Consider the following 24,775-nt stretch of genomic DNA (forward strand, 5'->3'; position numbering starts at 1 on the left):
CTGGGTCATTCACCATGTGCTGCAAACAATTAGCTGGGGTAGGTCAGCATTTTAAACTCAAATCTTACTACTGGGCCATTCACCATGACAGCTGCAAACAATTAGCTAGGGTAGGTCAGCATTTTAAACTTAAATCTTACTACTGGGCCATTCACAATGTGCTGCAAACAATTAGCTAGGGTAGGTCAGCATTTTAAACTTAAATCTTACTACTGGGCCATTCACCATGACAGCTGCAAACAATTAGCTAGGGTAGGTCAGCATTTTAAATCTTACTACTAGGCCATTCACCATGTGCTGCAAACAATTAGCTAGGGTAGGTCAGCATTTTAAACTTAAATCTTACTACTGGGCCATTCACCATGTGCTGCAAACAATTAGCTAGGTTAGGTCAGCATTTTAAACTTAAACCTTACTACTGGGCCATTCACCATGACAGCTGAAACAATTAGCTAGGGTAGGTCAGCATTTTAAACTTAAATCTTACTACTGGGGCATTCACCATGTGCTGCAAACAATTAGATAGGGTAGGTCAGCATTTTAAACTTAAATCTTACTACTGGGCCATTCACCATGACAGCTGTAAACAATTAGCTAGGGTAGGTCAGCATTTTAAATCTTACTACTGGGCCATTCACCATGTGCTGCAAACAATTAGCTAGGGTAGGTCAGCATTTTAAACTTAAATCTTACTAGTGGGCCATTCACAATGTGCTGCAAACAATTAGCTAGGGTAGGTCAGCATTTTGAACTTAAATCTTACTACTGGGCCATTCACCATGACAGCTGCAAACAATTAGCTAGGGTAGGTCAGCATTTTAAACTTAAATCTTACTACTGGGCCATTCACCATGACAGCTGCAAACAATTAGCTAGGGTAGGTCAACATTTTAAATCTTACTACTGGGCCATTCACCATGTGCTGCAAACAATTAGCTAGGGTAGGTCAGCATTTTAAACTAAAATCTTACTACTGGGCCATTCACCATGACAGCTGCAAACAATTAGCTAGGGTAGGTCAGCATTTTATATCTTACTACTGGGCCATTCACCATGTGCTGCAAACAATTAGCTAGGGTAGGTCAGCATTTTAAACTTAAATCTTACTACTGGGCCATTCACCATGACAGCTGGAAACAATTAGCTAGGGTAGGTCAGCATTTTAAATTTAAATCTTACTACTGGGCCATTCACCATGTGCTGCAAACAATTAGCTAGGGTAGGTCAGCATTTTAAATTTAAATCTTACTACTGGGCCATTCACCATGACAGCTGCAAACAATTAGCTAGGGTAGGTCAGCATTTTAAATTTAAATCTTACTACTGGGCCATTCACCATGTGCTGCAAACAATTAGCTAGGGTAGGTCAGCATTTTAAACTTAAATCTTACTACTGGGCCATTCACCATGACAGCTGCAAACAATTAGCTAGGGTTGGTCAGCATTTTAAATCTTACTACTGGGCCATTCACCATGTGCTGCAAACAATTACCTAGGGTAGGTCAGCATTTTAAACTTAAATCTTACTACTGGGCCATTCACCATGACAGCTGCAAACAATTAGCTAGGGTAGGTCAGCATTTTATATCTTACTACTGGGCCATTCACCATGTGCTGCAAACAATTAGCTAGGGTAGGTCAGCATTTTAAACTTAAATCTTAGTACTGGGCCATTCACCATGTGCTGAAAACAATTAGCTAGGGTAGGTCACCATGTGCTGCAAACAATTAGCTAGGGTAGGTCAGCACTTTAAACTTAAATCTTACTACTGGGCCATTCACCATGACAGCTGCAAACAATTAGCTAGGGTAGGTCAGCATTTTAAACTTAAATCTTAGTACTGGGCCATTCACCATGTGCTGCAAACAATTAGCTAGGGTAGGTCACCATGTGCTGCAAACAATTAGCTAGGGTAGGTCAGCATTTTAAACTTAAATCTTAGTACTGGGCCATTCACCATGTGCTGAAAACAATTAGCTAGGGTAGGTCACCATGTGCTGCAAACAATTAGCTAGGGTAGGTCAGCACTTTAAACTTAAATCTTACTACTGGGCCATTCACCATGACAGCTGCAAACAATTAGCTAGGGTAGGTCAACATTTTAAACTTAAATCTTAGTACTGGGCCATTCACCATGTGCTGCAAACAATTAGCTAGGGTAGGTCACCATGTGCTGCAAACAATTAGCTAGGGTAGGTCAGCACTTTAAACTTAAATCTTACTACTGGGCCATTCACCATGACAGCTGCAAACAATTAGCTAGGGTAGGTCAGCATTTTAAACTTAAATCTTATTACTGGGCCATTCACCATGACAGCTGCAAATAAAATGTTATGTATGTATTTTTTTCATCCTACATAGCAAGAAAAAAACATACACAGAACTTTTTTTCATTTTAGGATCGGCACTCTTTTTCTAGGTGGGATCAGGTCCCCGGAAACACAAACATCTTTTTAAAGCATGAACTCATTTTGAAACCAGCAGGTACATAGTAAACACCGTCTTACCCTGAGGTTGAGCAAACATCCAACAGACTGTGGAAGGCTGGTTAGCTGGTTGTATCTGGAAACATAATGAGAAGAAACTGAATTCAAACAGTCCACACACACACACACACACACACACACAGACAAACATCCAACAGACTGTGGAAGGCTGGTTAGCTGGTTGTATCTGGAAACATAATGAGAAGAAACTAAATTCAAACAGTCCACACACACACACACAGACACACACACACACATACACACACACACACACACACACACACACACACACACACAGACACACAGACACACACACACACAGGTGTGATACAATATACATATACAATACAGAACATTATCAGTAGAATATGTATTCCAACCAGCCAGGTACATATGGAATACAGGACTCTATACAGAACATTAATCAGTAGAATATGTATTCCAACCAGCCAGGTACATATGGAATACAGGACTCTATAGAGAACATTAATCAGTAGAATATGTATTCCAACCAGCCAGGTACATATGGGAACACAGGATTCTATAGAGAACATTAATCAGTAGAATATGTATTCCAACCAGCCAGGTACATATGGGAACACAGGACTCTATACAGAACATTAATCAATTGAATATGTATTCCAACCAGCCAGGTACATATGGGAATACAGGACTCTATACAGAAAATTAATCAGTAGAATAGGTATTCCAACCAGCCAGGTACATATGGAATACAGGACTACAGAACATTAATCAGTAGAATATGTATTCCAACCAGCCAGTATATATGGAATACAGGACTACAGAACATTAGTCAGTAGAATATGTATTCCAACCAGCCAGGTACATATGGAATACAGGACTCTATAGAGAACGACCGGCCTCGGTGGCTTCGTGGTTAGCCATCGCTCTACAGGCTGGTAGGTACTGGGTTCGGATCCCAGTCGAGGCAAGGGTTTTTTAATCCAGATACCGACTCCAAACCCTGAGTGAGTGCTCCGCAAGGCTCAATGGGTAGGTGTAAACCACTTGCACCGACCAGTGATCCATAACTGGTTCAACAAAGGCCATGGTTTGTGCTATCCTGCCTGTGGGAAGCGCAAATAAAAGATCCCTAGCTGACTGTCGTAAAAGAGTAGCCTATGTGGCAACAGCGGGGTTTCCTCTCAAAATCTGTGTGGTCCTTAACCATATGTCTGATGCCATATAACCGTAAATAAAATGTGTTGAGTGCGTCGCTAAATAAAACATTTCTTTCTTTCTATAGAGAACATTAATCAGTAGAATATGTATTCCAAACAGCCAGGTACATATAGGAATACAGGACTCTATACAGAACATTAATCAGTAGAATATGTATTGAAACCAGCTAGGTAGATATGGGAGTACAGGACTCCTACTATAACTTATTTTGGTTTAGCCAATTTGATAATACACAAGGTGAGCCATGGGTACAGTACAATGTACATACAATGTATAAGATAGTAAAAAGAAAACCATACATATGAATGCACATTAACAACTGTATAATGGAGGCAGAGTCTACATTAATAAATGAAGGTATCAGCTGTGACACGAGTATGCCGGGAAAGTATTGCTACTGAAACAAAACTGGAATACAAATGATACTAAACGCACCCTAAAAACAATTCTTCTAATGTAGATAGATGTGCAATCTTGTCTGACAGATTTGTGAGCTCATTTTCCTCCACGTTGAGACACTTCAAACTTGGCAGCGTCCACAGTGAATCTGAAAGGACAGTGGTGTAAGATTATTACAGGGTTGTTTACAAGTCTTATACTGAACATAAAACCTAAAAATAGTTTTTAAAGAGACCTAAAAACACAGTAGATGCCGAATGCTCACCTACAAAGACAACTTTAACAAGCATTCTGAGAGTACATCTTCCAGGCCAAACAAATGTTCGTATCTTCTAAATTCAAGGGACATAAATCTGTGACAAATGGGTAAATCATCAGCAGTGTTAACCTTGATCTGTAACAGTACATGATAAAGCTATACACAAAATGTCAACTCAATATCTCAAGATATTGGAGAGAAACAATCTGGAAAACTATATGATGGACAAACAGACAGAAGGATGGAGATAAAACCTGTAGTCCCATGTGGTTGGACCAGTAGGGCACTGAAACAGATGTACATGCAGTTCATCCACTGTGCATAGTTGAGAAACATATATTTTATCATGTAGTTGCTTTGCAAATTGAAAATGACGAACCGGACATGCGCAGAAAGGTTATTTTTCCAAATGCATTTGCCTGAACACAGTTAGAAACTACCAAACTTTCCTGTTTAAATGTTAAAGGTTAACTTTATGGCACAGGAAAGTTAAAATCATACCAAAAATGTATTACCAAGTTGTAGTCAAATATCAGAAAATTACATTACAAGTGTTTTCGTTCCCAATAAAGGCTATTTAAATTTTATTTGAAAATATATTGCAAATCCTGCATTAAAATTGTTTTTTAGTTAAAAGGAAGAGACCAACTCTTTTGAATAATGACGTAGTTCATATGATTTATTTCTTAAATGGTGACAAAATGTTTTTGATTTGCTGTATAGTGTATATGTACTGAAAACATTAAAATGGCGTCACATATTTATAAGGTTGGGTCTCGTTTTTGGAAAACAATTGGAATATTTAGCGTAGATTTTTGCAGCACTTACATGAAAGTAAAAGTAAAATTAAGATGTCTTACTCGTTATGTGGAATACAAATATACAGTAAAATAAATTTTGAGCCTTAATATAAGCATGAAAATAACTACATAAATGAATGAATGAATCTTTAACTTAATATTTAAAAAAAAAAAAAAAAAAAAAAAAAAAAATTCAGGATCTGAATTTAGTATATTTTTTAAACTGTCTGACCAGAAACATAAAAATTATTCTAATAGGCCTTTGATGGTTGTAGGCTGAAAAAACCCCACCAAAAAACATTTAATGAAATATTAATTACAGGCAGTAATCTTAAGGGAGAGATGAATTTTACGTGTGCATTCAGGACATCAAGTTTTAAACATTTTATGGGGGAGCATACCCCCGAAGTCCCTAGAAACTATGCTTTGTTCCCTCGGTCTCAATCAGCCTCCCCCCCCCCCCCCCCCCCCCCAATGTCTACTTGCTTCTGCTGTGCCTGAATTACATACTTTTGCTAACAAGAAGTGGTAGTCTCAAGAATAACAGTGTTGTAAGGATACAGTCTTGAACATCATTGGTGTTACACACTGTCATTGGTGTTACACACTGTCATTGGTGTAACTCATTGTCATTGGTGTTACTCATTGTCATTGGTGTTACACACTGTCATTGGTGTAACTCATTGTCATTGGTGTTACTCATTGTCATTGGTGTTACACACTGTCATTGGTGTAACTCATTGTCATTGGTGTTACACATTGTCATTGGTGTTACACACACTGTCATTGGTGTTACACATTATCATTGGTGTTACACACTGTCATTGGTGTTACATATTGTCATTGGTGTTACACACTGTCATTGGTGTTACACATGAATATAGTGACTGTCATTTCTCTAGAAACTTTATTTTTATGTGTCTGCACATGCAGGCTGATTACAGTGCTGCATGGCCAGATATGATTTTATGTTTCTTTGTTCATCTAGTTTCCAAAAGTTAACAATAAAATTTTATATCATTTAACTGTTTTATCTTGAATTTGTATTTTGAAAAGTGACGTTTTCTGTAGAATGACCCAACTACATAGATGACTTGACAAACACACATAGAGTTCTCACCTGTACAGATGACTTGACAAACATACATAGAGCACTCACCTGTACAGATAACTTGACAAACATACATAGAGCACTCACCTGTACAGATAACTGGACATACATAGAGTTCTCTCCTGCATAGATGACTTGACAAACATACATAGAGCACTCACCTGTACAGATAACTTGACAAACATACATAGAGCACTCACCTGTACAGATAACTTGACAAACATACATAGAGTACTCACCTGTACAGATAACTTGACATACATAGAGTTCTCTCCTGCATAGATGACTTGACAAACATACATAGAGCACTCACCTGTACAGATAACTTGACATACATAGTTCTCTCCTGCATAGATGACTTGACAAACATACATAGAGCACTCACCTGTACAGATAACTTGGCAAACATACATAGAGCACTCACCTGTACAGATGACTTGACAAACATACATAGAGCACTCACCTGTACAGATGACTTGACAAACATACATAGAGCACTCACCTGTACAGATGACTTGACAAACATACATAGAGCACTCACCTGTACAGATGACTTGACAAACATACATAGAGCACTCACCTGTACAGATGACTTGACAAACATACATAGAGCACTCACCTGTACAGATAACTTGACAAACATACACAGAGCACTCACCTGTACAGATAACTTGACAAACATACACAGAGCACTCACCTGTACAGATAACTTGACAAACATACATAGAGCACTCACCTGTACAGATAACTTGGCAAACAGGTAGAGGTAGTTTGAACCACTCACCTGGAATGTGTTTGAGGTTATTTTTCTGAAGGTCAAGGAACGACAAACAATGTAGGGTCCTCAGTGTTACCTGTAACATCAAACATGTCAATACATATTTATTACACACCGGTTGGTGAGAACATCATTTATTATTTTGGTAACACATACTGCAAACACATATAAGTGCGATAACAATTTAAAGACATATGACTGGCTGCTCCTAGGTGATGCCATATCATCCAATGAAAAAAAACCCATGACTGTTAACTACAGTTAGATATGTTTTAAAAGTTGTTGTAAGATAAATGGTATCTAATGGCCAATCATGTAGTATTTTCTGTATAACACTAGTGATTCTAACACAATTAGCATAGAATCCTATTTTTCACTGGTTAATTCAGACATTGTTATGGTAAATCACAATTTAAATGATGACAAGATTTCATTGGATCTGCTATCATGGCTTCATGTGTGGTGTTTTCATTACTGCCATAATTCTGCATCTTCCAGTATGTTTAAAAATAGCTATCCTGAGGGGTAAATTAATTAAGTACAATGTTGCCATTTTAACAGTTTAACATCTTGTCAGCAGCAATAGTTGAATACATTATACTTTTTGGAGGGATTTCTTTAATAAAAAGACAAAAAAATTCTTAGATATGGTCCTAATAGGTATAGTATTAGAAATGGGATAATGACTTTCAATGTTAATTATAATTATTTAACACAAAAATTTTAAAAGTTAAAATTAATAAATGAAACAATGTTATTACCCTCATTATAGAGTAGCCTACTCATTATTACCATTAATGAGTATAACTATCATAAACAGCATTCTGAGTACAGCTAAAGCAATACATTTCCCCTACCAGGCCCAACAAATGTTTGTATCTCCTACATTCAAGGGCCGTAACTCTGTGAAAATTGGGTAAATCGTCATGAAAGTCAAATCTGATCTGTAACAGTACACACAATTTCTGCTCAATATCTCACGGCATTGTGAAAAAACATCTGGAAAACTATATGTGGGACAGACAGTCCCCTCCAGTTAGACCAATAGGGGACTAATAACGAATGAAACAGAGCTCAACGATACTAGTTGGTACTATGTGATACTAGCTGGTACTGTGTGATACACAGAGATTATTATACGAACTTGTGTGTCGTATTGGTTTTATGAAACGAATGTTGGGATTTTTGTATTGCCCGAGCGAGAGCGAGGGTAATACATGAAAAATGACTTAAGTTTCGTAAAATCAGTACGACCCACACGCGAGTGTAATAATTTCTTTATTATCAATATTATTATTGTTGTTTTCTTTATGAACAATAAGACCCAACTCAAAATGTTTCAGCCACAACTAGGAGATGACGAAATGACATCATATTTCAAATGCACAGTCTGAGCTAGGACTGGAGAAGCAACGTCATGTTATGACGTCGCGTCCCACAATTACGTCATTACACTAGTTATTATACATGTGCTTCATATGATTATTATTAACTCGGTAAGTTGAACCATATGGATAATAATAGCTGGTACTATGTGATACTATCTGATACTAGCTGGTACTAATGTGATACTATCTGATGCTATCTGGTACTAACTAGCACTATCTTATACCATCTGTTTTAAACAACTCACTGGAATGTGTGTCAGTTTGTTTGAAGCCAGTTCGAGACTGGTGAGGCCCTGCAGACAGACAATGTCTGTTGGAAGATTGGACAGGTTGTTGTTGGACAGATTCAACTCTCTCAGCTGTGATCCAAGAAAACAGAGTCGCTGTGGAACACTGTCTAACTGGTGGTAACTACAAACATATTACAATCATCAACACACTTTGACACACAGGTAATATTCTGTATAATAATAATAATAATAATAATAAATTCTTTATTTAATGAGAGTAACACAGTTAGCAAAAGCTAATCTTCCCTGAGGCCCTCAGGTACAAACAATACAGAATTACAATACATACATTTATGAACAAATAGAGAATACATACATGGCATAAAACATAATATACAAATGATATTATTTTAACAAATATTTCTTGAGTCTATATTTAAAAACAGCAGTATTTGGCGATGATCGGATAGCTTTAGGTAACTGATTTTAAAGTACTGGTCCAGAGTAACTGAAAGCATGTTTATATAAAGACATTTTAGCTTTGGGAATAAATAGATTCCTTCCTCTACATTTCTAAGGTTGTAGGGATTGTTTTCTCCAACGTATATTAATAAGTTTCAAAGATAGTTTGGGGCTTCGTTGCATAGATTTTCATAAATTTGTAAACATTTGTGATAGTGGATTCGTGTTTCCGTTGTCATCCATTTTAACTGTTTAAATAGTAGGGCAGATGGAGTAAATGGATCTACATCTAATATCATCCTTGCAGCTCTCTTTTGCAGTTTTAGTAAACGTTCTAATCCATCCTGATTACAGTTTCCCCAAATTACACAGCAGTAATCGATGAGTGGTAAAATATACCCATTGTAGAAAAGTTTTCTTGCATCTAAATTTAAATACCTAATGATTTTCAATAAAAGATACAGATGTTTAGAGATCAAGGAACACACATGTTTAACCTGATTTGTCCATTTTAAATTATTATCAACTTTGATTCCTAAAAGGTTTTCACAATCAGTGTGTTGCAGAACTTCAGAATTTATTATAAGAGAAATATCATTTTGGGTTGTAACTTTTTGCCTTGTACCTATAGTCATATATTTGGTGTTTTTGTGTTTATGAACATTTTATTACAGTAACACCATTTTTCTACACTATTCAGATCTTGCTGTAGTTTACCTTGAATTTGACTAACAGTTTTCCCTGACATGAACACCAATGAATCATCTGCATACATACTTGTGTTACAATGTTCAATGTTTAGTGGAAGATCATTTATGTACAGTATAAAGAGAAGAGGTCCTAGTATGGAACCCTGTGGAACACCATAAATAATGGACGTAGATTTTGATGTTGCCTTTCCTATAGTGACTTGCTGTGTTGTTATTTAAATAAGATTGGAACAAGCCATAAATGTTTAACTTTTGAATCAGAGTTGAATGGTCCGCAACATCAAAAGCTTTTTTGAAATCAAGAAATATGACTCCATTTAGATTTCCTTTATTCATTTCATGTAGCCATTTATCAGTATATCAATAAGTGCTTTTTCCAAAACCTGATTGGGATGAACGTAAAAGGTAAAAAGTAATCATAAAATTGCTTGGAGATATGTTTTTCTATCACCTTGGACAGCGTTGGCAATACAGATATTGGCCTCTAATTTGTAGCTTCAGTTTTGTCACCTGACTTGAAAATTTGGGTAACTTTAGTATTTTTTAAACATTGTGGATAAATACCACTGTCTATTATTTTGTTAAAAATAAATGTTAACGAAGAAGCAATTGCCAATGCACCTAACTTAAGTATTCGTGGACCTAAGTTGTCATCTCCAGATGATTTATTGACATTTAAGTTTTTAAGCTCATTATAAAGATAATTTATTTGTACAGGAGCTACCTTAAACTTTTTCTCATTAGGGAGTCTCTTTACAAAACGTTTCACTTTCTCAAGATTTGGCATATTGTATCCAGAATTTAGACAGAATTTTTAATACAAGAAGTAAAGAAATCATTAAATTTGTTTGCTATGTCTGTCTTATCATTAAGTGTTGTTCCATTGTCAGATTTCAGCTCTGCTGGACTTGATACATGTGAAGGATTTAGGTCATGGATACATTTCCATAATGATTTGGATGCCTAGAGTCATTCACCGTAGCAGAATAGTAGTTTTGTTTGGCTTTGTCTGTAATTTGTTTAGTTTTGTTCCTCCACACCTTATATTCATCCCACATACCTAGCTTGTGATATCTGTCTTGAAACTGTCTGGCTTCTGTTATTTCAGAGGAATACCAACCTGGCTGCTCTTTCCTCTTAACTCTTTTTGTAACTAAAGGGCATGCATGTCTAATACATTGTTGAACATTTTGTACCATCATTTTAAGCAAATATCTGGTTCATCCTCAAATTCCACAAAATAAAAGGGGGCATCTAACAGATCATTAACAAACTCCTCATTTATATGTTTACAATTGCTGTAGGCAATAGTATTGTGTGCATTTTGTTTTGTATGAAATTTTCCATTTCTTGTAAGGCAAGCAGGATAATTCACCTTAAAACCAATGACAGACTGTAAACTAAAAACCAATGACAGACTGTAAACTGAAAACCAATGACAGACTGTAAACTAAAAACCAATGACAGACTGTAAACTGAAAACCAATGACAGACTGTAAACTAAAAACCAATGACAGACTGTAAACTAAAAACCAATGACAGACTATTCACCTTAAAACCAATGACATACTGTAAACTAAAAACCAACAACAGACTATTCACCTTAAAACCAATGACAGACTGTAAACTTAAAACCAACAATAGACTATTCACCTTAAAACCAATGACATACTGTAAACTAAAAACCAATGACAGACTATTCACCTTAAAACCAACAACATACAGTAAACTAAAAACCAATAACACACTGTTCACCTTAAAACCAATGACATACTGTAAACTTAAAACCAACAACAGATTATTCACCTTAAAACCAACAACAGACTGTTCAAACTAAAAACCAACAACAGACTGTCAACTAAAAACCAACAACAGACTGTCATCTAAAAACCAACAACATACAGTAAACTAAAAACCAATAACACACTGTTCACCTTAAAACCAATGACATACTGTAAACTTAAAACCAACAACAGACTATTCACCTTAAAACCAACAACAGACTGTTCAAACTAAAAACCAACAACAGACTGTCAACTAAAAACCAACAACAGACTGTTCAAACTAAAAACCAACAACAGACTGTCAACTAAAAACCAACAACATACAGTAAACTAAAAACCAATAACACACTGTTCACCTTAAAACCAATGACATACTGTAAACTTAAAACCAACAACAGACTATTCACCTTAAAACCAACAACAGACTGTTCACCCTAAAACCAACAACAGACTGTCAACTAAAAACCAACAACAGACTGTCAACTAAAAACCAACAACAGACTGTCAACTAAAAACCAACAACATACAGTAAACTAAAAACCAATAACACACTGTTCACCTTAAAACCAATGACATACTGTAAACTCAAAACCAACAACAGACTATTCACCTTAAAACCAACAACAGACTGTTCAAACTAAAAACCAACAACAGACTGTCAACTAAAAACCAACAACAGACAGTAAACGTAAAACTTAGTCTGTTCACCTTAAATCCACGAGTGTTGACACCGAGACATGTTTTTGATGAGATTCTTTCTTCTGTACACCAGCCGACAAATGAGCAAGATGTTTGTCAGCAGGCTGTCGACACCGGCTGGAACAAAGAAAAGAAAGAATTGTTAGTTTAGCATTATCTCTGTCTTGTATGCTTGTGCCAGCATTAGTAAACTAGTCTCATTATTGAATGTATTAAACCAAATTAGTCATCTCATCCATTCTGATTCACTTGTTTTTGGAACACTATCAAACTCATAAAAGTATACCGAAACGGTTCAACAATAATGTAATGTAAAATATAATACTTTTAATATTCCCCTGCCCCCGGTGTAACATGTTGTAATGCAACAATTATGTAACTTACCCAATATTACCAACTTTTCTGTTTATATTTCTGTTTGTATGGTTTGTAATAAATAATAGAAAACAATAAACTGATAAAGAACAAAATAATAATAGCCGACTGAATTTTACTTTATAAATAAAAATGAGACAAATGTTATGAAAAGGTAACTCTTGACCAACACACACTTCCCTCATAACGTTTCACAAAGCATTGTGCATTGTTGAATGTCCCTTTAGTATCAGTATTGTTAGAAGCCAGTATTAAGTTGGATAACAAAGAATATTTATTTCTGTAAGACATATCTGCTGTCATTTAACCTAGAGTACAAATAACACAACTGACTGTACCTTAACAAGATATGTCTACACACCCGTACGAACGATAACTTCACCTATCTGTTGTATAACTGACTGTACAGTTAACAAGATATGTCTACACACCGGTACGAATGATAACTTCACCTACCTGTTGTATAATTGACTGTACAGTTAACAAGATATGTCTACACACCGGTACGAACGATAACTTCACCTACCTGTTGTATAACTGACTGTACAGTTAACAGATATGTCTACACACCGGTACGAACGATAACTTCATCTATCTGTTGTATAACTGACTGTACAGTTAACAAGATATGTCTACACACCGGTACGACTGATAACTTCACCTACCTGTTGTATAACTGACTGTACAGTTAACAAGATATGTCTACACACAGGTACGAACGATAACTTCACCTACCTGTTGTATACGCCATTGGACTGCTTGTTTACAGACTTTGATGTTACCTGCAATGAAAACAAAATTCAACAAATTTGTCACATGTGCAAACATGACAATAAGTAAAAAGGGTTAATCAAATTCTAATATTAATAGAGGAATAACATTTTAACGTCGATCTAAAAATGTACAGCAGAGTTAAAAACGTTTTAATATAAAAATAATTTTTTATTTAAAACAATGGCATATAAACTGAAATATTTTTTTTCCTATTCAAGCACTTCAACGTAAGTCATAGCTGCGAGCCTAATGCACATTTGTGGTGTGTAAAAATAATTATAAAGAATTCTCCAGTATTTTTAAACACTTTGATCCGAGGTTTCAAACACAAGATAAAGAAATGCTGACAGCCTAACTCACATATCTACTACAAGAAACTGAGTGAATTAAAATAAATAGACATTTAACTTTTTAACACCTGCATATGATGTCCATGATGTACTTTCTCTTGAATAATGAAATAAGTAAATATTCAGCACCAATGCTAACACTGAAATAAACTTTTTATCTGAGTAACCTTTGTGACTTAGGATGAAAGGCTTGATATTTATTTATAATTCCTAAACACGAAACACTTTCATCATAACAAGAACAACCATATTGTAATAACTATGTGACATAAAAGAAAGTAGTCTATTTGGCACAGAAATCAGAAAGGTATTTGGTTGTTTTATCTGAGATGTTTTACACATACCACGTTAAGCTGAGAATACGGTATCAGTTTTGGGATACTTCCCTTCGAGCGTCGCCGCGTCACCGGCATGTCCTGTGCCAGTGTGACGAGGTGAACCACAGCCCACAGGATTGAGAAGAACAGTGAGCCGGTTATCGCCATGGCGATGGTTGTTGTCTGAACATCACTGCTGAAGAATATCAGATCGTACGCGAAGCTGGCAAGATACTGGCCCACCGACTGCATGGTGACAAGACCACACATGAACTACACTAAAAGCATGCTAAAAAGGAAGGAAGGAATGTTATTATTTAATGATGCACTCAACCCATTTTAACTGCAATTATACATCACTGGGCATTTGGTTAAGGACCCAAACAGAAAATGATAGGAAACCTGCTGCTGCCATGCAACAGGCGTCTGATTAGCAGCAAGTAGTCTTTTATAGGGAGTATCCCACAGACAGGATAGCACATACCACAGCCTTTGTGACACCAGTTGTCGAGCACTGGCTGGAATGAGAAATAACCCAATGGAGATCAATCCTAAAGCGACCATGCATCAGACGAGCACTGTAGCATGTCACGACCCTGCTAGAACAGATGCTAACTCCACTGGTGTAATATTGACACGGTGCCACCTATAATGACCCGACCCTGCTAGAACAGATGCTAACTCCACTGGTGTAATATTGACACGGTGCCACCTATAATGACCCGACCCTGCTAGAACAGATGCTAACTCCACTGATGTAATATTGACACGGTGCCACATATAATGCCCCGACCCTGCTAGAACAGATGCTAACTCCACTGGTGTAATATTGACACGGTGCCACATATAATGCCCCGACCCTGCTAGAACAGATGCTAACTCCACTGGTGTAATATTGACACGGTGCCACCTATAATGCCCCGACCCTGCTAGAACAGATGCTAACTCCACTGGTGTAATATTGACACGGTGCCACCTATAATGCCCCGACCCTGCTAGAACAGATGCTAACTCCACTGGTGTAATATTGACACGGTGCCACCTACAATGCCCCGACCCTGCTAGAACAGATGCTAACTCCACTGGTGTAATATTGACACGGTGCCACCTACAATGCCCCGACCCTGCTAGAACAGATGCTAACTCCACTGGTGTAATATTGACACGGTGCCACCTACAATGCCCCGACCCTGCTAGAACAGATGCTAACTCCACTGGTGTAATATTGACACGGTGCCACCTACAATGCCCCGACCCTGCTAGAACAGATGCTAACTCCACTGGTGTAATATTGACACGGTGCCACCTACAATGCCCCGACCCTGCTAGAACAGATGCTAACTCCACTGGTGTAATATTGACACGGTGCCACCTACAATGCCCCGACCCTGCTAAAACAGATGCTAACTCCACTGGTGTAATATTGACACGGTGCCACCTACAATGCCCCGACCCTGCTAGAACAGATGCTAACTCCACTGTGTAATATTGACACGGTGCCACCTACAATGCCCCGACCCTGCTAGAACAGATGCTAACTCCACTGGTGTAATATTGACACGGTGCCACCTACAATGCCCCGACCCTGCTAGAACAGATGCTAACTCCACTGGTGTAATATTGACACGGTGCCACCTACAATGCCCCGACCCTGCTAGAACAGATGCTAACTCCACTGGTGTAATATTGACACGGTGCCACCTACAATGCCCCGACCCTGCTAGAACAGATGCTAACTCCACTGGTGTAATATTGACACGGTGCCACCTACAATGCCCCGACCCTGCTAGAACAGATGCTAACTCCACTGGTGTAATATTGACACGGTGCCACCTACAATGCCCCGACCCTGCTAGAACAGATGCTAACTCCACTGGTGTAATATTGACACGGTGCCACCTACAATGCCCCGACCCTGCTAGAACAGATGCAAACTCCACTGGTGTAATATTGACACGGTGCCACCTACAATGCCCCGACCCTGCTAGAACAGATGCAAACTCCACTGGTGTAATATTGACACGGTGCCACCTACAATGCCCCGACCCTGCTAGAACAGATGCAAACTCCACTGGTGTAATATTGACACGGTGCCACCTACAATGCCCCGACCCTGCTAGAACAGATGCTAACTCCACTGGTGTAATATTGACACGGTGCCACCTACAATGCCCCGACCCTGCTAGAACAGATGCTAACTCCACTGGTGTAATATTGACACGGTGCCACCTACAATGCCCCGACCCTGCTAGAACAGATGCTAACTCCACTGGTGTAATATTGACACGGTGCCACCTACAATGCCCCGACCCTGCTAGAACAGATGCTAACTCCACTGGTGTAATATTGACACGGTGCCACCTACAATGCCCCGACCCTGCTAGAACAGATGCTAACTCCACTGGTGTAATATTGACACGGTGCCACCTACAATGCCCCGACCCTGCTAGAACAGATGCTAACTCCACTGGTGTAATATTGACACGGTGCCACCTACAATGCCCCGACCCTGCTAGAACAGATGCTAACTCCACTGGTGTAATATTGACACGGTGCCACCTACAATGCCCCGACCCTGCTAGAACAGATGCTAACTCCACTGGTGTAATATTGACACGGTGCCACCTACAATGATGCTAACTCCCCGACCCTGCTAGAACAGATGCTAACTCCACTGGTGTAATATTGACACGGTGCCACCTACAATGCCCCGACGAAGCTAAAACAGATGATAACTCCACTGGTGTAATATTGACACGGTGCCACCTACAATGACCCGACCCTGCTAGAACAGATGCTAACTCCACTGGTGTAATATTGACACGGTGCCACCTACAATGACCCGACCCTGCTAGAACAGATGCTAACTCCACTGGTGTAATATTGACACGGTGCCACCTATAATGACCCGACCCTGCTAAACAGATGCTAACTCCACTGGTGTAATATTGACACGGTGCCACCTATAATGCCCCGACCCTGCTAGAACAGATGCTAACTCCACTGGTGTAATATTGACACGGTGCCACCTATAATGCCCCGACCCTGCTGACAACAGATGCTAACTCCACTGGTGTAATATTGACACGGTGCCACCTATGAATGCCACCTACAATGCCCCGACCCTGCTAGAACAGATGCTAACTCCACTGGTGTAATATTGACACGGTGCCACCTATAATGACCCGACCCTGCTAGAACAGATGCTAACTCCACTGGTGTAATATTGACACGGTGCCACCTATAATGCCCCGACCCTGCTAGAACAGATGCTAACTCCACTGGTGTAATATTGACACGGTGCCACCTATAATGCCCCGACCCTGCTAGAACAGATGCTAACTCCACTGGTGTAATATTGACACGGTGCCACCTATAATGACCCGACCCTGCTAGAACAGATGCTAACTCCACTGGTGTAATATTGACACGGTGCCACCTATAATGACCCGACCCTGCTAGAACAGATGCTAACTCCACTGGTGTAATATTGACACGGTGCCACCTATAATGCCCCGACCCTGCTAGAACAGATGCTAACTCCACTGGTGTAATATTGACACGGTGCCACCTATAATGCCCCGACCCTGCTAGAACAGATGCTAACTCCACTGGTGTAATATTGACACGGTGCCACCTATAATGACCCGACCCTGCTAGAACAGATGCTAACTCCACTGGTGTAATATTGACACGGTGCCACTACCTATAATGCCCCGACCCTGCTAGAACAGATGCTAACTCCACTGATGTAATATTGACACAGTGCCACCTATAATGCCCCGACCCTGCTAAAACAGATGCTAACTCCACTGGTGTAATATTGACACGGTGCCACCTATAATGCCCCGACCCTGCTAGAACAGATGCTAACTCCACTGATGTAATATTGACACGGTGCCACCTATAATGCCCCGACCCTGCTAGAACAGATGCTAACTCCACTGATGTAATATTGACACGGTGCCACCTACAATGCCCCGACCCTGCTAGAACAGATGCTAACTCCACTGATGTAATATTGACACGGTGCCACCTATAATGACCCGACCCTGCTAGAACAGATGCTAACTCCACTGACCCGACCCTGCTAGAACAGATGCTAACTCCACTGTGTAATATTGACACGGTGCCACCTATAATGACCCGACCCTGCTAGAACAGATGCTAACTCCACTGGTGTAATATTGACACGGTGCCACAATGACCCGACCTGCTAGAACAGATGACGTAATACGAAGCTATGCCCCGAACAGATGCTAACTCCACTGATGTAATATTGACACGGTGCCACCTATAATGACCCGACCCTGCTAGAACAGATGCTAACTCCACTGGTGTAATATTGACACGGTGCCACCTATAATGACCCGACCCTGCTAGAACAGATGCTAACTCCACTGGTGTAATATTGACACGGTGCCACCTATAATGACCCGACGATGCTAACTCCACAGATGCTAACTCCACTGGTGTAATATTGACACGGTGCCACCTATAATGACCCGACCCTGCTAGAACAGATGCTAACTCCACTGATGTAATATTGACACGGTGCCACCTATAATGACCCGACCCTGCTAAAACAGATGCTAACTCCACTGATGTAATATTGACACGGTGCCACCTATAATGACCCGACCCTGCTAGAACAGATGCTAACTCCACTGATGTAATACTGACACGGTGCCACCTATAATGACCCGACCAAGCTAAAACAGATGCTAACTCCACTGATGTAATATTGACACGGTGCCACCTATAATGACCCGACCCTGCTAGAACAGATGCTAACTCCACTGGTGTAATATTGACACGGTGCCACCTATAATGACCCGACGAAGCTAAAACAGATGCTAACTCCACTGATGTAATATTGACACGGTGCCACCTATAATGACCCGACCCTGCTAAAACAGATGCTAACTCCACTGATGTAATATTGACACGGTGCCACCTATAATGACCCGACCCTGCTAGAACAGATGCTAACTCCACTGATGTAATATTGACACGGTGCCACCTATAATGACCCGACCCTGCTAGAACAGATGCTAACTCCACTGATGTAATATTGACACGGTGCCACCTACAATGACCCGACCCTGCTAGAACAGATGCTAACTCCACTGATGTAATATTGACACGGTGCCACCTATAATGACCCGACCCTGCTAGAACAGATGCTAACTCCACTGGTGTAATATTGACACGGTGCCACCTATAATGACCCGATCCTGCTAGAACAGATGCTAACTCCACTGGTGTAATATTGACACGGTGCCACCTATAATGACCCGACGAAGCTAAAACAGATGCTAACTCCACTGATGTAATATTGACACGGTGCCACCTATAATGACCCGACCCTGCTAGAACAGATGCTAACTCCACTGGTGTAATATTGACACGGTGCCACCTATAATGACCCGACCCTGCTAGAACAGATGCTAACTCCACTGGTGTAATATTGACACGGTGCCACCTATAATGACCCGACGAAGCTAAAACAGATGCTAACTCCACTGGTGTAATATTGACACGGAGCCACATATAATGACCCGACCCTGCTAGAACAGATGCTAACTCCACTGATGTAATATTGACACGGTGCCACATATAATGACCCGACCCTGCTAAAACAGATGCTAACTCCACTGATGTAATATTGACACGGTGCCACCTATAATGACCCGACCCTGCTAGAACAGATGCTAACTCCACTGATGTAATACTGACACGGTGCCACCTATAATGACCCGACCAAGCTAAAACAGATGCTAACTCCACCGATGTAATATTGACACGGTGCCACCTATAATGACCCGACCCTGCTAAAACAGATGCTAACTCCACTGATGTAATATTGTCACGGTGCCACATATAATGACCCGACCCTGCTAGAACAGATGCTAACTCCACTGATGTAATATTGACACGGTGCCACATATAATGACCCGACCAAGTTAAAACAGATGCTAACTCCACTGGTGTAATATTGACACGGTGCCACCTATAATGAGACAAATAAGAATCATATGTTAAACAAGAAGAGCATGTAGAACATTTTAATGGTAGGCAGCAATTCTGTGTTTTCCCTGTAGAGTTATCGCTGGCTGAGAGAGTGATCATAACCATCCAAATGTCTGTCTAGCTCTCAAATGGCAGAGTACTTGGGCTAATATACAATGTAGACTATGCTGTTTGTGATTATTGAAACAAATTAAAACCGATGCTGACTGATTATAATGCTACCTACAACTATCGGACCGCCACTGTCAGCCCTGATGTTCCTTCACTACAGGCATCATCTTTCTTCTTCACAGGTCTCTTCTAATGTAGATCATACACACACATACCTCTGAAAAGTACAGTAAAAATTTAAAATATTATATTACAAAACATATCCAGAATTGTTTAATATATTTTTCTGTAAGAAAGAACGTACAGTCAAAATTCAATAACTCGATCTTAAAGGGGACGAGGAAATAATTTGAGTTACCAAAATTAATATATAAGAGTTCAAATTGGAAACAGGATGTAAATGATATAATGAACGTTGATATATTTTGGAGATGTTAAAACATGGTGGAACATAACTAACAAATAAAACACTGAATGCCGAATAACACTCAGTACATTTGTTTTTCACAAATCATTAAAAGGCACTAATGCAAATCAGGAACTAATATATATTTTTAAAAAAGAAACAGCATTAACAATTATTACAAATGCTCTTTGAAGTTAACCAGGCTGTGTCTGTAATTATGTATTACATAGCGAGGCTCTCCGCCATGTACGAACACTGACAACTAAACACAGAATCAGTTTGCTCTGCTTAGTCGGCGATTTATTATTCTGTAATTATCACCTTAATCCTCGACAGCTCAGACCATCCGAGACAATCGCCCTTTTTGTGACTGACTTGATTAACAATTCATTTGTCTTTGAAATACTACGCAACGACAGTTTGATCAATCCACACATGTTGACTTTTAGAGGTGCATAATCTACTAAATCTTTATGGCAGGACCATAGAATTAGGTCGAGAGATTAAGTGTTCAAAGTTTAAGTTTTCAAAGGCTGTTATTACTAGTTTGTGTAGCTATTCAGATGGGACCGTCGCTTCAGGTTGAGAGATTGAAATTTTCGAGAGACCTAAGGTGGAGTTATCGAAGTTTGACTGTATATGTTTTGTAAAAGCAGATACAAAGTTACAGAAACAGCATTGATAAACAAGTCATATAGGCAGTATCTGTAACATTATTATTTATGTGTGTCCAAAAACACTTTGTTCGTCCACACCGTGTATGTGCATGTGTATGAGTGTAAATAATAATGCCTGTTAACGAAAACAGGTACCAGATGTTTTGCAAAATGTCAGGTATTAAACTAAATCATAACCATTTACATACATGTTTTTATTTTTATTTTTTATCAGTCAAATAATTCATATATGTTTTATAAAAGAATAATACTTCATTTGTGAAGTCATATGATGTCTGCACCTGTATCTCGTTTATTTCATGAAACAACACTTGTGTGTGTGCGTGTCTGTGTGCATAGTTATGAATGTATATTTGAGGGATTTGTGTGTGTGTGTGTGTGTGTGGGAGGGGGTTTGTTTGTTTTTCTTTTAAGTGGATGGTTTGTGAGGTTGGGTGGGGATGAGTATATAAGTAGTTACAATATAAATTAGAAAATATCTTGCAGAACCCATTTTGTATAGTTAATTTTTGTTGAATTAATTTACATGTCTAGTCCAAAATTATAAGCTATGAGAACATAGGTTACATAATATACAATTGTTTATCTGTATCACTAATATTCATATGTACATACATGTCTAACCTCTTGATAATAACTATTGTAAATACTGAATGAAAATTCAATCTGTATACCAAAATGGTAATGTATAATTTTGTATTGTAACTCTGTCACATCATCCCTGTGGTTGGGACAGATAACAAATGAAGAGTTCAGGCGCAGTAAAAATTGTTTAAATTTTTAATAAAAAAAACCCGGGATTTACCCAATACAATTTCATAAGGATCAATCATGTTTTGCAGAAAATCAGCGGGCCTACGATTAGCCCTTACTGACATACAATAATGGCTTTAACTAAAAACTTGAAAGAAAATGGTTTATATCGCGTTTTGCGCCTGAACTCTTCAAATGTAAACAGGGGTTCTGTGAATAAATATTATATATATATATATATATATATATATATATATATATATATATATATATATATATATATATATATATATATATATATATACGTATATATTTTTCGTAATTTTAGATATGTCACGTTTAAGCTTAAAAACAAGAGAAAAATGTCCTGGTCATTTGTCAAATATCAAAACATTGTTACTATGGTCAGAAAGTGACCAATAGTGTAGCACTGCCATTAACCATAGTCTGATCTGTCATCAAATTTGACAAATTCAGCTTGAAGATAAATTAATTAATTTTAATGTTCTGGAAACAGTAATTAATCTCCCTTGGGTGAAAACACTCAATCAGGGCTCACCTAGCTAGTGTGTCCTATAGCCCTCCTCTTTATATGTTGTCAGGGTTGGCTAGAAGCGACTGTATGTAATTAGCTAGTGTGTTCTATAGCCCTCCTGTTTATGTTGTCAGGGGTGGCTAGAAGTGACTGTATGTAATTAGCTAGTGTGTTCTATAGCCCTCCTGTTTATGTTGTCAGGGGTGGCTAGAAGTGACTGTATGTAATTAGCTAGTGTGTTCTATAGCCCTCCTGTTTATGTTGTCAGGGTTGGCTAGAAGTGACTGTATGTAATTAGCTAGTGTGTCCTATAGCCCTCCTGTTTATATGTTGTCAGGGTTGGCTAGAAGTGACTGTATGTAATTAGCTAGTGTGTTCTATAGCCCTCCTGTTTATATGTTGTCAGGGTTGGCTAGAAGCGACTGTATGTAATTAGCTAGTGTGTTCTATAGCCCTCCTGTTTATGTTGTCAGGGTTGGCTAGAAGTGACTGTATGTAATTAGCTAGTGTGTCCTATAGCCCTCCTGTTTATGTTGTCAGGGTTGGCTAGAAGTGACTGTATGTAATTAGCTAGTGTGTTCTATAGCCCTCCTGTTTATGTTGTCAGGGTTGGCTAGAAGTGACTGTATGTAATTAGCTAGTGTGTCCTATAGCCCTCCTGTTTATATGTTGTCAGGGTTGGCTAGAAGTGACTGTATGTAATTAGCTAGTGTGTTCTATAGCCCTCCTGTTTATATGTTGTCAGGGGTGGCTAGAGTGACTGTATGTAATTAGCTAGTGTGTCCTATAGCCCTCCTGTTTATGTTTTCAGGGGTGGCTAGAAGTGACTGTATGTAATTAGCTAGTGTGTCCTATAGCCTTCCTGTTTATGTTGTCAGGGGTGGCTAGAAGTGACTGTATGTAATTAGCTAGTGTGTCCTATAGCCCTCCTGTTTATGTTGTCAGACGGCTAGAAGTGACTATATGTAATAAATCCTGAACATACGACAACCAAATGGTCACCAGCCTACTGTGTTTAAAATACACATTTTCTCCTAAATCTGATGCAAAAGACCTTTAGTTTGATTATTCTCCGAGTCAAATCATGACATTAGACTTACATGTTGTTAACCAGTACCAACACTACACAAAAAAACCCAACTCCCTTATGCGAAACCAAATTGTGCCGTATTTTCTTATGGTAACTTAGAGCAAATTTAAGAGTGTGCCTACATGATACGCCTAACGTGCTTATTTGCAGAGACCATATCATATAATCACACAGCAAACTCTACGACTTGTCCCTGACAAGACATAAACAGGGGAGGGCTAGAGGATATTCATCTACCCCTCACCCTGTCCATTGCCAAATTTGCCAATTGTCATACAATGTGGCCACTGCATATCATTTTTGGCTAAGAAATTTTCTTTAAACTAACCACTTTTTAATAATGTTCAAGGAAATACTCTACATCACTAAAAATTGGCTAAAACAAACTTTGTTCCAGTGTGATCCTACTACTATTTTAGTCCGTCCCATCATTCTATTAAAATGTTTTGGGGGTTTTTGGTAAATAATTTCAGTTTGGTTTAACGTAAGAAAAAAAGTAAAAGTATTTTGGAAATAACAAAGAAATACAATTTGTGTGTGCAATTTACAAATCAATCGGCTCGAAAATAAATAACGTGTAGTAAATTACATAGCATGAAAAATAATACGATCCCTGTGGGACGGACTATAACGTATAAGTGTGATCTCTGCTCATTTATGATTTAGTCATTAGTGATTGACACACTTCCGAAGTGACTTCCTAATCACTGTGTTAAAAAACCAACAACCAAATTCAACAAACAAAAACAATAGAACTGCGAGCGAAAATGGACACTATTTTTTTAACTAGAATTTTGTTTAGTAAAAATCAAAGACGCAGAAGTGTCTGTTGTTGTTCTAAAACCTACTTAACCGGACCATCAATCAAAGAGAAAGCCGGATACTTCTGATAATCCGTCACCGCTCCCAGCGTTGTTTTTTGTTTACAGCAATCCACTTGTGGTTGTCGTCAAAGATATAAGCAATTTTTTATCATTTTATCTGAAGATAGCAAAACTAAATTCAGTTCAGACGAAATTATATATCAGGACGTCTTGTTTAAAA

The 24,775-nt window shown here is 38.7% G+C and overlaps 1 protein-coding gene across 1 annotated transcript in view; it reads right to left on the reverse strand.

The window, feature by feature from the left end:
* Nucleotides 1-24,652, reverse strand: part of LOC121371884 (plant intracellular Ras-group-related LRR protein 8-like) — a 35,091-nt gene extending 10,439 nt beyond the window's left edge. Inside the window, exons 1-9 of the mRNA XM_041498107.1 lie at nt 24,580-24,652; nt 20,386-20,487; nt 14,154-14,415; nt 13,421-13,467; nt 12,320-12,427; nt 8,671-8,836; nt 7,044-7,113; nt 4,126-4,237; nt 2,509-2,563 (exon numbers count right to left, since the gene is read on the reverse strand). Of these exons, the coding sequence (XP_041354041.1) occupies nt 2,509-2,563; nt 4,126-4,237; nt 7,044-7,113; nt 8,671-8,836; nt 12,320-12,427; nt 13,421-13,467; nt 14,154-14,396 (801 nt within the window). The 5' untranslated portion in view covers nt 14,397-14,415; nt 20,386-20,487; nt 24,580-24,652. The remainder of the gene's footprint in view (nt 1-2,508; nt 2,564-4,125; nt 4,238-7,043; nt 7,114-8,670; nt 8,837-12,319; nt 12,428-13,420; nt 13,468-14,153; nt 14,416-20,385; nt 20,488-24,579) is intronic.
* Nucleotides 24,653-24,775: the final 123 nt, after the last annotated feature.

This window comes from Gigantopelta aegis, chromosome 4 (genome assembly GCF_016097555.1).
Source record: "Gigantopelta aegis isolate Gae_Host chromosome 4, Gae_host_genome, whole genome shotgun sequence".
NCBI lineage: Eukaryota > Metazoa > Mollusca > Gastropoda > Neomphalida > Peltospiridae > Gigantopelta > Gigantopelta aegis.